Source organism: Thamnophis sirtalis, unplaced genomic scaffold (genome assembly GCF_051295495.1).
Source record: "Thamnophis sirtalis isolate CommonGarterSnake01/CBP01778 unplaced genomic scaffold, rThaSir2_p1.2 scaffold_3, whole genome shotgun sequence".
Lineage (NCBI taxonomy): Eukaryota > Metazoa > Chordata > Lepidosauria > Squamata > Natricidae > Thamnophis > Thamnophis sirtalis.
Genome location: NW_028261383.1, coordinates 8,847,907 through 8,863,009, shown reverse-complemented (window position 1 = coordinate 8,863,009; position 15,103 = coordinate 8,847,907). Strand labels below are relative to the sequence as shown.

General features: G+C 41.6%; 1 protein-coding gene across 1 annotated transcript; it reads left to right on the top strand.

Annotated features, from left to right (window-relative positions):
* Positions 1–2,395: 2,395 nt before the first annotated feature.
* Positions 2,396–13,944, top strand: LOC148047104 (vomeronasal type-2 receptor 26-like). Its single transcript, XM_087707942.1, has 4 exons — positions 2,396–2,635; positions 10,649–10,840; positions 11,393–11,519; positions 13,040–13,944. The coding sequence occupies exons 1-4, from the start codon at positions 2,396–2,398 to the stop codon at positions 13,942–13,944; spliced, it is 1,464 nt and encodes a 487-aa protein (XP_087564068.1).
* Positions 13,945–15,103: the final 1,159 nt, after the last annotated feature.

The following is a 15,103-nucleotide window of genomic DNA, read 5'->3' as shown; positions in this document are numbered from 1 at the left end:
GCTGACTCTGGATGACATTTGGTATTGCCTCTTGGAAGGAATTTTTGTGTCGGGAAGCATGGTAATTGCAGAATCACAGTCTGCAGGTGGGGAAGAACAGACACTTCTTCCTCCCCCCAAATATCTGCAAACTCCATTTACTTGGTTGGGAATCACTCTGTTAGTGCTCTTGAGTAGTGTGTGCGTGTGTGTGTGTGTGTGTGTGTGTGTGTGTGTGTTGGATGGACTATTGCAGTGAGAAACACAATGAGAGATGTCAGAAGGTAAATTAGAATAGGTTAATGTCTATGGAGATTCTCAGTCATTCAGGTCATGGAGGGATATGACCTCATCTATCTCCCATCTGCAACACAGTCCTTTCAACAGTTCCAAGAAGGCTGCACACTCATTTGCACCATTCGGGTGACTCTGACAACACAGATAAACCTACATGGGGCCTTAATGACTCACTAAAAGAATGGGAAACCATGTATCTTCAAACCAGTTTTTTGGTGGGCATGGCAACAAATTGAGAAGAAAGAAAATGTATTGGCCCTCTATCTTTCTCCATATTAAAGTTTAAAAAAAACCCATTCCATATTTTCATCCTAGAATGGCACCAAACGCCATAGTTCTGGATGACCTTACCCAGAAGACCCTGGAGAAAAGAAACCATGTTGAAGGCAACACCCCCCCTGTGTGGTGCAGGAGACCAACTAGGCCACACCCACCATGGCCACACCTACCAGAAACAGGGCAGAGAATCCCTTGCTAAATTTTTTGAAGCCCAACCCTGGGTGACCTGATCCCTGGAGAAAAGAAACCATATTGAAGGACAGCAGAAGTCAATAACAATACTGTGTCTTCCTCCCGCATCATTTTCTGGATGCATCCTGACAGGGAAGGCCACAACCGATAGAGAAATTTTCCCTCAGGGGTTCACTAACATGCTATACTCTGGCTTCCTTTTTGCAAATGGATCCCCAGAGGAAAGGTTGCTTCTCACTGTAATTATCACCATCCTGCTCTTTGAGATCTCTTCTACTTCTCCAGAAACTGATGTAAACATCAGACTGAAGCAATATGGAGGGGAAGTTGCATCAAGGAAAGGATAAAGGCTTTAGGGCACCCTTTGTGTTATATGAATTTTAGGACACAGGCTGGGGCTGTGCTGTTAAATGTACCTTTCTCTCCTTTCCAGGTGAAGCTTGTCTCTGTCTGAATCAGGAAAGTCACTGGCTCTTGTGAGAGGACTTTTCATTCTTCCTGTTCTTGTTCAGAAACAGGGAGGTGATTGATTCAGCCCTATGAATCATGGACCTCCTGCTTCTGCTTTTGATGCTGCTGTTGTCTCAGCCTGTCTCGGGGAAGCTGAGAATGAAATGCCCACTGAGTTTAGAGCACCAAGATGCAAAAAACCCATGGAGTTATTACAGACCAGGAGACCATTTCATAAATATAATCATCGCTACATCAAAACTGGTGCATATAGTGTTCCCTTTCAAGGCAGAGCCTTCTAATCAGTTTCACTCGTAAGTCATTTAGGATAATGCAGTTCCATTCTCTCTGTTTATAGATTTCTCATTTTGTTTTCCTTATTCCACTGCCTCCTATATTGCAGCACCTGACCTGTCTACTTTCTTAAATCATTTTTATTTCCATGCTTTCTTTGTCTTATATTGAGAAATAGACTCACATCCAAAGAAGGGACAGAAAAAAGTCCACATTATTTTTCTCTCCCCATTGAGTCTTGAATTCATGATTTGAATACTATTGTTTAAATTAGTGATTATTGTAATTTTCCCCTGCCAAGCTCATTTCAAATACAAATGATTGATATTCACTTGCTGGTCCTTATAGAAATCCAGGATGACTTATTTTTTAGAATTGGTTTCTGGGTTACTTTTGAAACATCCTCTTTCTTCTATGATGATTCCACTTTAATAATTCATTTATTTTCAACTTTGGTTACTGGGCAGATGAAGATTAGTATTGTTACAAATAGTGGTGCATTTGTGATTATTAACCCAGGAGGGGGACTGTATCAATTCCATCTCCCCAACAATCATTAAAATTAAATGGAGATGGGTGGGTATCATTGGTCTCTGGGTTTGGAGTCAGTATTGGCTTAAGATTCTGTAGGCTTCAAGCGACAAAAGTGGATTAGACTGGAAGAAAATATGCTGTTTTTTTTGTTGATGATAATAACGGTCATTTTTACAGAAGTTTATCTATTGCTCATTCAGAAGTGCTATGCTTCACTTTCACCAGTCAAACAAAAATATATTGTATAAAAAGTATACAATATATTTTGCTATTGATGATAGTGATGGGTAAGGATGATAAAATGAACATTTTTTACACCAGAATATCCTATGATCAGTCTAGAATCCTACGCCATATTTTTGCTATTCAAATGGTCAGTAAGAATTCCCCGCTCTTGCACAATCTCACGCTTGGCTACAACATCCATGACAACTATTTCAGCACTCTTGGCACATCAGATGCGTTGCTGGACATCCTATCTATGGGAGAAGCCAATGTTCCCAACTACAGCTGTGGAAAGAAGGACAACCATTTGACTCTTTTTGATCAAACTGACGGGGATATCTCCATCCAGATATCAACATTAATAGCCCCCTACAAAATCCCACAGGTTTGTATGTGTACCTCTCTATCTAGTAAATTGAGTGGATTGGTAGGATGAATAAGCAATAAATCCAACTATATATCCTCCATGGAATTTAATCAATCAATCAATCAAACAAACAAACAATCATAATAGAGCTGGAAGGAATCTTGAAGGTCTGTTAGTCCAACCCCCTGCTCAAGCAGGAGACCCTACATCATTTCAGACAAGTGACTTTCCAGTCTCTTCTTAAAAACCTGCAGCGATGAAGCATCCACAACTTGTGAAGGCAAGTTGTTCCACCGGTTAATTGTCCTCATTGTTAGGAAGTTTCTCCTTAATTCCAGGTTGCTTCTCTCTGTGATTAGTTTCTAACCATTGTTTCTTGTCTTGCCTTCTGGTGCTTTGGAAAATAAGCTGACTCCCCTCTTCTTTGTAGCAACTTATCAAATACTGGAACACTGCTATCATGTCACCCCTAGTCCTTCGTTTCTCTAGATTAGCCATACCCAATTTCTGCAACTGTTCCTCATATGTTTTGATCTCCAGGCCTTTAATCATGTTAGTTGCTCTTCTCTGCACTTTTTCCAAAGTCTCAGCATCTCTTTTGTAATTTGGTGACCAAAACTGGATGCAGTATTCTAGATGTGGACTTACTAAGGATTTGTAAAACCTTACTAATACTTCATGTGAATTCAAGAGCTGCTTTTCTCCATGACCACTCTAGGTATGTTATCTAGGCATGGGTTTGATATTGCAAGGGGAAGCACTCAAGCAACCCTATAATTTAATGACCACATCCCCATTACTTTGGGGGCTTCTGCTGCACACCTGTGAAGGTCAGGAGGGGCTTTGTGTCCAATCAAAGGGTCTTCTGTACAAAAGGAAGCACTGATTGAAACTTTTGTTTTATATATCAGCTTAACCAAACTAATGATATTTTCAATGATGCACAAATTCCAGATTTGCGAAAGGAATCCCAGTGGCTTATATTACCTAAAGTTTATAAGAAATATATGCTTTTGGACTTACTACTACCATTAATTAGCCAATTTATTTATCTCTATCTATCTCCATCCATCCATCCACCTACCCATCCAACCACCCACCTACCTATCTAATCTATCTATCCAATCTATCTATCTTGATAGAGATGATAGATAGATAGATAGATAGATAGATAGATAGATAGATAGATAGATAGATAGATAGATAGATAGAGATTGTACATACAGAGATAGTGATAGAGAAAGAGATAGATAGATAGATAGATAGATAGATAGATAGATAGATAGATAGATAGATAGAGCAAGCTATAGATATGGAGAGATAGAGATAGATAGAGATATAGAGATAGATAGATATAGATGTTATATTTATGCTGATAAATAAATAAAGGGAGACTAGTATAGATCTATTTCAAGCTATTTAGCTCTCATCAGCTAGCCATACCCTTGCTAGGAATCGAGCCTGTACTGTATTGCCTCTAAGGCAGATGTGTTAACCATTGAGCCACAGAGCTCAACTCCTTATCAGCCAGCCAGGGTGAAAGGTATCTATTTAGATTTTACAACCCCCGGTATGCCCAAATATGGGAGGAAGATCACTACTTCCGTTCTCTGTCCTTCGGCTCGTCACAAGAGACCATCCAGACAGAACCCAATATTTTTTTACTGTTGCCTTTTTGTTACATTTGTTATATTTGTGCTGATAAATAGATATAGATACATATGCATATAGAGAGATAGACATCAAGGTAAAGATATATAGATATAGATCTAGAGTTAGAGAAAGATACATAAATAGATAGATATGGATATATAGATAGGTATAGCTATAGATAGATATAGATAGATAGACTTTGTTTTCCCGAAAATACCACATGTCCTAAAACTAAGGCCATGCCAGATTTTTGTGGTGGGCAAAAATATAAATCCTCCCCCAAAAATGAGCCCTAGTGAAGGGGTGAGTTTAGCCAGAACAAGGGGCAGCCCTTCCCTTCCCTGGTCATCTTATGGCTTCTTGGCCCCTTAATCGGATCAATTGGGCTGCTCCATTCACAAAACAGCTGATTCGTGGGTACGGCTCAGGCCTCTGTCTCCAGCAAACGCCGGTCGCTTTTGCAGCCAATTGCAGCTGCAAAAGAAGCTAGAGCCCAAGCAACACACCCCAAATGCCTCATGCTCCCCTTGCCTAACGGTGACAGTCACAGCTCGCAATTCTGTCCACGGAACAGGAAAAGAAGGCACGGAAATCAATACACCTGGGACATTGGAAGAAGCCATGCGAGGAGACACTGCTGCCGAAGGAAATCTCCCCCCCAGAACCTGCAGATCGTCCTTTCAAAGAGGAGTTTCACCAGGATGAAGGCAACACAAACGCCACCTTCAGCCACCTCTTCGTGGTGGTGGGGAGATTTCCTGCACTTTGGCAGCAGCGTCTCCTCCCAGGGCTTCTTCCGATGTCCCAAGTGTATGGATTTTAATGCCTACAGGAGGTCGCTTCTTACCTGCATATTCACATTGAAAGCTCGAAATGGGGCGTTTTTGCGAACGGCTTGAAAATGGGGAGGGAGATATTCCTGCCTCTCCCCCCTGTTCCGAAGGTCAGCACAGACTGAGAACAGGATAAGAGACAAACCCTCCCTCCCCAGTGATGTGCGGTGAGGTTCATGGCTGGTGAGGCAGCATTTTATTAGACTTGTGGACTTCAACTCCCAGAATTCCACAGTCAGGCATGCTCAGTTCTGATTTAAAGCAACAGCATTTGTTTTTTCTAAACTTATTTGCTAAATAAGTTTCCTTCTTTCTTTTTCTTTTTCTTCTCCCTTCCCCTCCTTCCTCCCTTTCTCTCCCCCCCTCTCTCTCACACACAAAGTTGCACCAGGATTCAGAAAATGTAGATTTTCCTCCTCAGCCCATGTTATCAATACCACTAGCAGCATTTTGGCTGGCAGGTGTAAGTAGAAGTGGAAATTCATTCTACTGAAAACATTGTTTTTGCTTATGATTGGATAATTAAAATTTTAGAAGACCCAAAGGCATAGTCTTAGAGTGTTACATAGTGCATAAACTAAAGAACTGTCTCAATATGCTCCCTCCCCCTCTCTCAAACACATACACATACACATACACACACACACACACACACACACACACAAAGTTGCACCAGGAGGATTAAGTTTGACCCTCCCTCCGACCCACACATACATGTACCTTTTCCAGGTGTTTCAAAAAGGATTTCAACTCTGCTCTTGCCTGCCATCATGAAAAGAAAAAAAATGTAAAAGGAAAAAGGCAAGAGCTGAGGTAGGCTGAGCTAGTTGTTGCCAGCGTCACTGTGTGGATGACTCTGCTTAACTGTTTAAAAAAGCCTCTAAAAAACGCCCTCTACAGGAGGCAGGAGAACGACGTGCCTAAGTACGTCAGGAATTTTTCAGCTTTTAACCCTTGCTTAGCTCTGCTTGAGTGATCATAAAGTCAGACTAGATGAGGCACCTTGTTCTCCTGCTGCCTCCTGTAGAGGGCACTTTTTAAGAGGCTTTTTAAAACAGTTAAGCACTAAGCAGAGTCATCCATGGTGACTCTGGCAGCAACTAGCTCAGCCTTTTTCCTTTTACATTTTTCTTTTTTTTCATGATGACAGTGGTGAGGCTTTGCCTCCCCTGCCTCCCCTGACTGCACGTCCCTGCCCCTCCCCATTTTCAAGAGGTTTGAAAAATGCCACATTCCAAGCTTTCACATTATCCAGGATTGCAGGATTGAAGGCATGCAGGAGGGAGGATTTTGTCTCTTATCCTGTTTTCAGTCTGTGACCTTCAGAACAGGGGGAGAAGCAGGAATATCCCCCTCCATATTTTCAAACGGTTTGCAAAAATGTTCCATTTCGAGCCTTCAGCATATTGCAGGATAGAAGGCTCGGAATGAGGTATTTTTGCGAACGGCTTGAAAATGGGGAGGGAAGATTTTCCTTCCTTTTACCCTGTTCTGAAACTCAGCACAGACTCAGAACAGGATAAGAGGCAAATTACCCCCACTCCCTTTCCTGGCAATTGTTCTTTCCTTGGGATCTCAGGGCAGAGGCACATCCCCCAAATCCTCTATCCGAAGCTTTCTCTGCGTCTGTGCAGAATTCCCAAGGAAAGGATGGTGGGTGGGTGGGTGTGAGAGAGATCCCTAACCCACCCACCCCCAAGGCAGCCACATCTCTCCACTAACCTGCTTTCCTGCTCCATTCTCCACTGCCACGTGCAGGGCAAGAAAAGTAGTTTGTGGGACTACTTCCAACTTTATGAGATTTTTTTTGGGGGGGGGAGAAAGAACTTGGAAGGTATTTTCTGGTATTTTTTTTTTTTACCATAGGGACACAGTCTACTTTTCATGTCCTCCACGTGGAGCAGAGAATGGAGCTGGAAAGCAAGTTATTGAAGGAATGTGACTGCCTTGGAGAGTGTGTGTGTGTGTATGTGTGTTCGTTCATTCTACCAGGAAGAGCCCCCCGCCCCTGCGCGAGGCCAGAGCAGGTTCCACGGCCAGTAAGCAGAGCATGCAAAGTCCAGGGTGCAAGGAGAATTTGGGTCATTGTGGCCTCAGGCAAGCAGATGGTGGGACAGAGAGGGTGGGGCTGGTGGGGTTGTTACTTCCTGCACCTGACAAATAATAAGCCCAAGGCCATATTTTGTGGGTCAAAAAATATAAGACCCTGTCGTATTTTCGGGGAAACACAGTAGATAGATACAAATATAGATAGATATAGATATAGACAGATATAGCTAGATCTAAACATTAATAAGAAGCATGCTAGAATTATAGCCCAATTAATCTAATAGATATTATGGCTAAAACAATATATCTTGTTCCTCCTGAATAAAGTTCAGAGTGAAAAGATTAAGAGTGTATTATTGAAGAAAAACAAAGAAGACAAACACATACACGTTCATATATAGAGTCATTCAAACAGTTCAGTTAAAGTATGCAAATATGGGTCTAATTGCAGAAAAATATCAGGGTGGTACAGTTATGATTTGCATTGTTTAATTCTTTCTTACTTAATTTGTGTTTCTTTTATTGTACTGTATATTCTGGCCTTGTTAATGTTCTGTGTTTAATATTTTGTATCTTGATATGGTCTTCTGGCTAATCAACAATACAATATTATAATGTGTTCATGAGAAAAGAAGTTGATTTATTGAAAGCTAATAACTGAGCCCTAAATACAGCACTCTTCATTGTTTTTTCAGATCCGTTCAACTGCTTCAGAAGCTCTGAGTGATAAAAGTCAATTCCCTTTTTTCTACCACATGCTCCCCAAATTAGGGACTCTCTACCCAGGAATTGTCCAGATGCTCCTCCATTTTGGATGGTCTTTGATTGGTCTCTTTGCTTCAGACACAGAGAGTGGGGTGAACTTCATGAGGACTTTGACACCTCTGCTTGTCAGGAATGGAATTTGTGTTGTTATATCCCAACTTGTCTCAACCCCTGCACGTACAGCACCCCTCAGGGATGCCCTCTCTAAGTGGAAACAAGTCAATGTCTTTGTTCACTTTGTAGATTTTTTTTCGCTTTTGGACAGAATTTGTCTTTTTCATTCAACACTTCAAGGCTTGCTAGAACCCATTGAAGGAAAAGTGTGGATAATTGCAAGCTATGGGACAATGCAAATAAGAAGACACACGTTCCTCAAATATGTCCATAGTGTTTGGAACTACGGTTTTCAGTGGAAAAAAAGGCCAAACGATGGTTCCTTTGAACCAGATTTCTTACTGGAACCACAGTTCACGAATCAGTCTTTTCGATGTTCTTTTTCAGAAGACAACATTTCTGTCAAAGGCCGGAGAAGATGCACTCAGACATCACCACTGAAGACCAAAATGGAAAGAAACACGATGTGGAATCGATATAACAGCCATGTTTATGCTATGATTGATACTCTGGCCCATGCCTTGAATGCTGCCTATTCTTCCATATTCAAGAGGAGAAGGAAAGGGCAAGAAGAGAGGCTGGGGACTCAAAGGCTGCAGCCATGGCAGGTATGGATGGAGTGCCGATAAAGATCCATGTACCTCTCTTTAATTTCTCCGTAAAAATAGGACAAGCTGAATACATTGACATATAGTAGAAATACACCAAGGGGAGGAGGAGTGGGATAGAAGGAAGAAGGGTAGAGAGGGCGGGAGAGAGGATGGGAGGGAGGGTGAGAAGGAATGGAGGGAGTGGACGGGGAGAGAGGAGTGGTAGAGGGGGAGGGGAAGTAGGGTAGAGGGGAATGATGGAGGGAAGATAGTAAGTTGGAGGGGGGCGGAAGAAAAAGGTGTATGGAGAGTGGAAGAGGTATATTGGGTTTTTATTTGAGTCTGAGTTTGAGTTTTATTTTATTTATATTTCTGGGGGTATTGCTGACAAGAGGAACTGCTGTGGTTATTGTTTAATGTTGTATGGCCCCGGTTATGCACAGTATATATGTGACTGTATGAAAATGAAAAATGGAAAATAAAAACATTTTAACAATGAAAAAAAAAAGATCCATGTACCTTATTTTCTTTGGAGAAAGACAAAGGAGGAAGGGAACCATCTCAACCTTTTTGAGCTTCAAAGAGCCAACACCTTTGACCCCAATCCTCACACCAACCTAATCATTTGTGGATAGTTTTCCAAAGAGTGGGTACCGTGCCATATGTATTTTGATATTAAACAGTGTTAATTTTACATTAAGTATGTATGCATTTTAAAATATATTCCTGTCTTCATGAATTTGTGATCAGCATTTTAGAATTTTATCTTCATAAATTTGATGACCATCTAGTACAGGGATGTCAAACTCAAGACCTGGGGGCCAGATCCAGCCCATAGGGTGTTTAGATTTGACCAGTGGGGCTGCCATGTAAATAGCGAAGGACTGGCCTGCAGTGCCTCTACCAGTGAAAACGGAGCTCGGGAGGGCCATATGCGGCCCTTCCGGGCTCAGTTTTTTGGCTATGACGGTCTCCTGCAGCCCTCTGCCAGCTCTGTTTTCACTGGCAGAGGACTGGAAGAGGATCCCCTCCAGCACTGTCTGGGACACCACAGGTACCCCCGACACAAGTGGCATCGAGCTGGCCATGCCCACCCTGACCATGGCCACCACAGCCTTGTCCCCCCTGGCCCTCCGAGGTCAAACACAACCCCTGATGCGGCCCTCAATCAAATTGAGTCTGTCATCTCCATTCTGGAATAAGAGCAAACATCTGTTGCAATATGATATAAACTGAAACATCTTTCAGTTATTGGAAGAGTGCTGTATCCTCCTTTCTCCAGCCAAGAGATTCTGTCCATTGTAAAAGGTACTCCCAGATTCCTTTCGATTTTCATCCCTATAGTCGAACATGACTCTTCTCCTTGTTGCCTTTCCTCAAGGATAAGACTAACTCCTTTGATTTCTTCCTTGGTTTCATTGCCCATCTCTAAAGCTGATCCAGTAGTTCTACAATGTCTTCTCAAAGGAGGATGTCTGCCAGGGGACTTTGTACTCGAGTCAATTTCTCTCCAAACCAGAACATTTTCTTCTAAGATTTTTGTGGATGCATTTTTCTTCTTTCCATGAGCATCACATTCCCAACTCACGCTTGCTTTGCAATCTACTATGGTGTTATCCTTTCCACAAATATTCTTATCAAATGTAGTTAGATATAGATGTGGACATAGACATAGAATAGTAGAGTTGAAATGGAACACTGCACCATTTCAGATATATGGTTCTTCAGTCAAAAGCCACCACTAATGGAGTACCTACAACTTCTGAAGGGTACTCCAGAATATCTCTCCATCTCCATCTCTCTCTCTCTCTCTCTCTGCATGTGTAAAAAAATTGCTGAACCTTTCTTTTTCTCTTTTGAGGATAGTGATAACACTTGTTCTGCCAACTCAGGATATTTGCAAGTTAGACAACTATAGAAGAAATATTCAAATCTCGAAAGACCATGTGGGATAGACCTCACCCCCAAGGTTTCAGCTTTTAACATTCCTGGATTTTTTCCCCTAGTTCCATCCATTTTTGAACAAGAATGAGTTTTGCAATCTTTCCCACATGAAAATGTACTTGGACCAAAATGGTGATGTGGCCGCAGATCTGGACATCATAAGCTTCATAGTTCTCTCTGGGGAGGATCCCATTAAACAGCAACTAGGGGTTTTGGAAAGACAGACACTTACTATCGATCAAGATGCTATTTCACAGCTAAAGTTGCTCAACAAGGTGAATGAAATTCTGGTGTCTTTTCCCTGTTTTCCAAAGCCTTAGGACACATTTCAAGTGGCTAAGCCTATTCACCAAATAGGCTTCAATGAAAATGGAATTTGGAGAGTATATAACCCTTATAGTTTTTATTAAAGTGTCTTACGAGGGTTCAATATAATTGACAAAGTGTCTTTTAGATGCCGTGATATGAAACGTGGCCTTTAAATTGATTTAGCCCATGTCTAATGTGGGATGCTGGGTGATGATCGTTTAGGACACAGATCATGGCCATAGGAAAACAGGCCCATTTTTGGCAAAAAACGAGACCCACAAGGTGGGGTTTGGGGAGGCCAAAAATGGCCATATTCGTTGTATGAGATGCACTGACATTTCCATCCTCTTTTAAGGGTGGGGAAAGTGTGTCTTATACTTTGAAAAGTACTGTAAAAAGTTCTTATTTACCTAAGTGAAGTCCAGCAACTACTTGAGTAATGTTCATGTCTACCTTCATTTTTCAATGATGGTTATTTCTAACATATTTCATTTGGCATTCCTTGTGTTTCTCCTTAGACTCTGCCTCAGTCCAGATGTGTGGAAAATTGTCAGCCTGGATATTTCAAGAGGGCTAGAAAAGGAGAGCCAGTTTGCTGCTATGACTGTGTTCCTTGTCCAGAAGGGACCATCTCCACTCAGGAAGGTGGGTCACACCAGAGGAAAGGGTAGTGGATCCATCCAGAGCACAAAGCAGATTCCTGGTCATGGCAAAACCCCTTTTATTAAGTGAACGTGAATCCCTCTCATTCACATTCAGCATAGGCATGGCAAACAGTCTTTCAAAGGTGAATTTATGACCATGGCAGCTGGGAAAGCTGCCATGTAAATATTTTCAAAACACAGTGCAGTGCAAGGAAAGACTTGACACAGAGTCTCTGAGATTCATGGATAGATCTTCACACTCCTGAAATGAATGAATAAACAAATGAACAAATTGTTTCTTGCAAAAGCCCACTCTCCATTCAGACCCTGATTTCTGAGCTGTTCTTTTTTTTCCGACCGCTCTGCGCATGCACACACTGGGAACAGGCTCCAGCTGTTCCTCTGCCTCTCTGCTGTCTAGCTCTGAATGCAGTTGAGAACTGCCAGTTGGCCTTGGCCCTATCCCTGCCTTCAATACAGAGCCCTCGTCTGAGCCTTCCCCAGCCTGCAGGAGCGGCCCATGTTTCTCCTCAACCTCCTCATTCTCCAACTGTGCTGCCAGCTTCCCTGGCCACTGGTGGGCCACAATAAAGAATACACAGAGAAGAACTTGCCATAAAATTGTGAAGAGGTCATCTGTGTGAAAGAAGGAACATAAATTAAATTTACTATTATTAGGGGTAAAATCTGCCTCTTTTATTTTTAGGGCTTTAATTTTCCATACTATGGATTAAGAGGTAAGCTACAGTTACAACAACAACAACAAAGGGATACAGTTGTGGTTCTAAAGGGGGAAACAAAGACTTACTTCCTCTATTCAGATGAAAAGGAATCAGATCTAAGAGAAAACAGGAAGAAACAGAAACCAACTAATCAACTTTATTTATTTTATATGATGCAAAAGAATACAGCATTAATTAAAATTAGCAGAAACAGGATATAAAAATGTTTATCAAAATATAAAACACCAGAATGGTTAATTATTTGAAAAATGCGTAATAGAAATAATGGGTTCTATCTATCTATCTATCTATCTATCTATCTATCTATCTATCTATCTATCTATCTATCTATCTATCTATCTATCTATCTATCTATCTATCTCTATGAATCAATTATATCTATAGTGAATTTGACTTGACACTATACATATAATTCATTCGTTTTCCTGTCTAATACAGGATTAGGATAAATAAATATCAGGACAACACCAGGTTATCAGCGACTTATGATTAAAATTAAATTATGTATGAGCAGTTACTAGAATGGCTAAACCTATGGTGAATATCTAGACTGTTTAGCCATTTGGCAGGGAGCCTTCTGATAGTGCATTCTATCTCAATATGATATAAAGTTTGTGAGATATTCCCACAGTCACTGTTAGGATTATCAAACTGTCTCCATTTGTATTTTGAATATTGGCACCTGCCATGCTTGCTCAGTATCATTTGACATCCAAAGAAGATATTTCTTGAAATGTGAAAATAGATACAAAAGAAATATTATTTTTTGTTTTCTCAGATACTGAAAAATGCACCAAGTGCCCATATGATCAATATCCAACTGAGAATAGAGTCCAATGTATCCCAAAAAGAATAACCTTCCTGTCCTATGAGGAACATCTGGGCATCATCCTGGTGTCCTTTGCCCTACTCTTGTTCCTAAGCACAGGATTTATTTTAATCATATTCATTAAATATCTAGAAACCCCCATTGTCAAAGCCAACAACCGGGACCTGTCCTATATCCTCCTGGTCTCCCTTCTGCTTTGCTTCTTGTCTTCATTTCTCTTCATTGGACAGCCAAGGAAAGCCACTTGTCTTCTCCGACAAACAGTGTTCAGCATTGTCTTCTCAATAGCAGTGTCTTCTGTGTTGGCCAAAACTATCACAGTGGTGCTAGCATTCCTAGCCTCAAAACCAGGGAACAGTGTGAGAAGATGGTTGGGGAAGAGCTTGGCCAACTCCATCATTCTTTCTGGTTCTGCTGGCCAAATTTTCATCTGTGCCACGTGGCTTGGAGTTTCTCCTCCATTCCCTGATTTTGACTTCCAGTCTCAACCTGGAATGATCATCTTGCAATGCAATGAAGGCTCTGTCACCATGTTTTATGTTGTCCTTGGCTACATGTGTTTCCTAGCTGCCATTTGTTTCACTGTAGCTTTCCTGGCCAGGAATCTGCCTGGGGCCTTCAATGAAGCCAAGTTGATCACCTTCAGCATGCTGGTCTTCTGCAGCGTCTGGGTGTCCTTCCTGCCAACTTACCTGAGCACCAAAGGAAAGTCCATGGTGATTGTGCAGGTCTTCTCCATCTTGACCTCCAGTGCTGGTCTGCTGGGCTGTATCTTCTTCCCAAAGTGCTACATTATTACCCTAAGGCCAGATCTAAACACTAAGGAACATCTCATGATAAAAGTAGGGAAATGACTGAAATTGTTAATGAGGCTCAAACATTTAATTTTTTGACTGCAGTTATTAAGGCATTTTTTTATTTTTCCTTTGCATCAATGTGAAAATTAAACTTATTTAAAACTGAAGGAAATAAACATATGAAGAATATAAGACTAATGAAATTCCAACATAATCAGCAAACAATCAAATGAACCAATTAGTAATTAAAATTGACATGCAACCAGGGATGAACAAGCTAATATAAAAATGGTCTGTTGTGCCTTAAATTAGCTTCTGCTGTACTACCTTAAAATGTCTTCTACTGTACACCACAGTACCAACATTAGAAATTACGCTGCTGGGGGCACAGGGAAAACATTTTTAACTAATTTAATTGTTGACAAAATTAGGGTTCAGGGAGAGGTTGCTCTCGCATTCTTCACAGTACACCACAAGATGGTTCACTTTGGTAAGGGGGGAAATGCAACATTAGAAATTATGTTTGGTCCAGACATTTCCCCCATATAAATAAATACTTGGGCAATGCTGAGTTATTGACTAGTATTAACATAATATTAACAGCTGAATAGAAGAGACAAGAAAGAGGGAAGGATTCTAGAATGTTTGGCTTGGTGCTTCATAGTCACTCTGCCAACCAAGGTTTGGTGGGAGGGGAAGGGGATGGATTGGCAATAAAACTCTGTGTGTCTGTGTGTGTGTGTGTGTGATGGGAAATAGGGAGTGTGTGTGTGACAGGTGAAAAAGACTAGAGCTGTCTGGATCCAGTTTGTACTAACACTGCAAGACCAGGCCCCTCGAGAAAGTATTGTTGCAGCCTGCCAGTGACCAGTGGAGCTGGCAGCAGATTTGGACAGTGCGGAGGTTGGGGTGGAACATGAGCCAGTGCTGGAGTATGGAAGGCAGAGATGGGGCTAGGGCCATCTGACAGCTATCAACTGCCTTTGGAGTCAGACATCAGTGAGGCAGATGAACAGTTGGAGCCTGTTCCCAGTGTGCACATGTGTAGAGTTTCCAGTCAAAGGGAACAGCTAAAGAACAAGGGTTGACTTGGGCCACAGGTGGACAGGTGGACAGTGAATGGCCCCTCCCATAGGGAATAAAAGAGGAGCAAAAGGGGAATGGAGTTTGCCCAAGACAATTAGTCCATTCCTGCATTCTTGCCAAGTATTGCAGC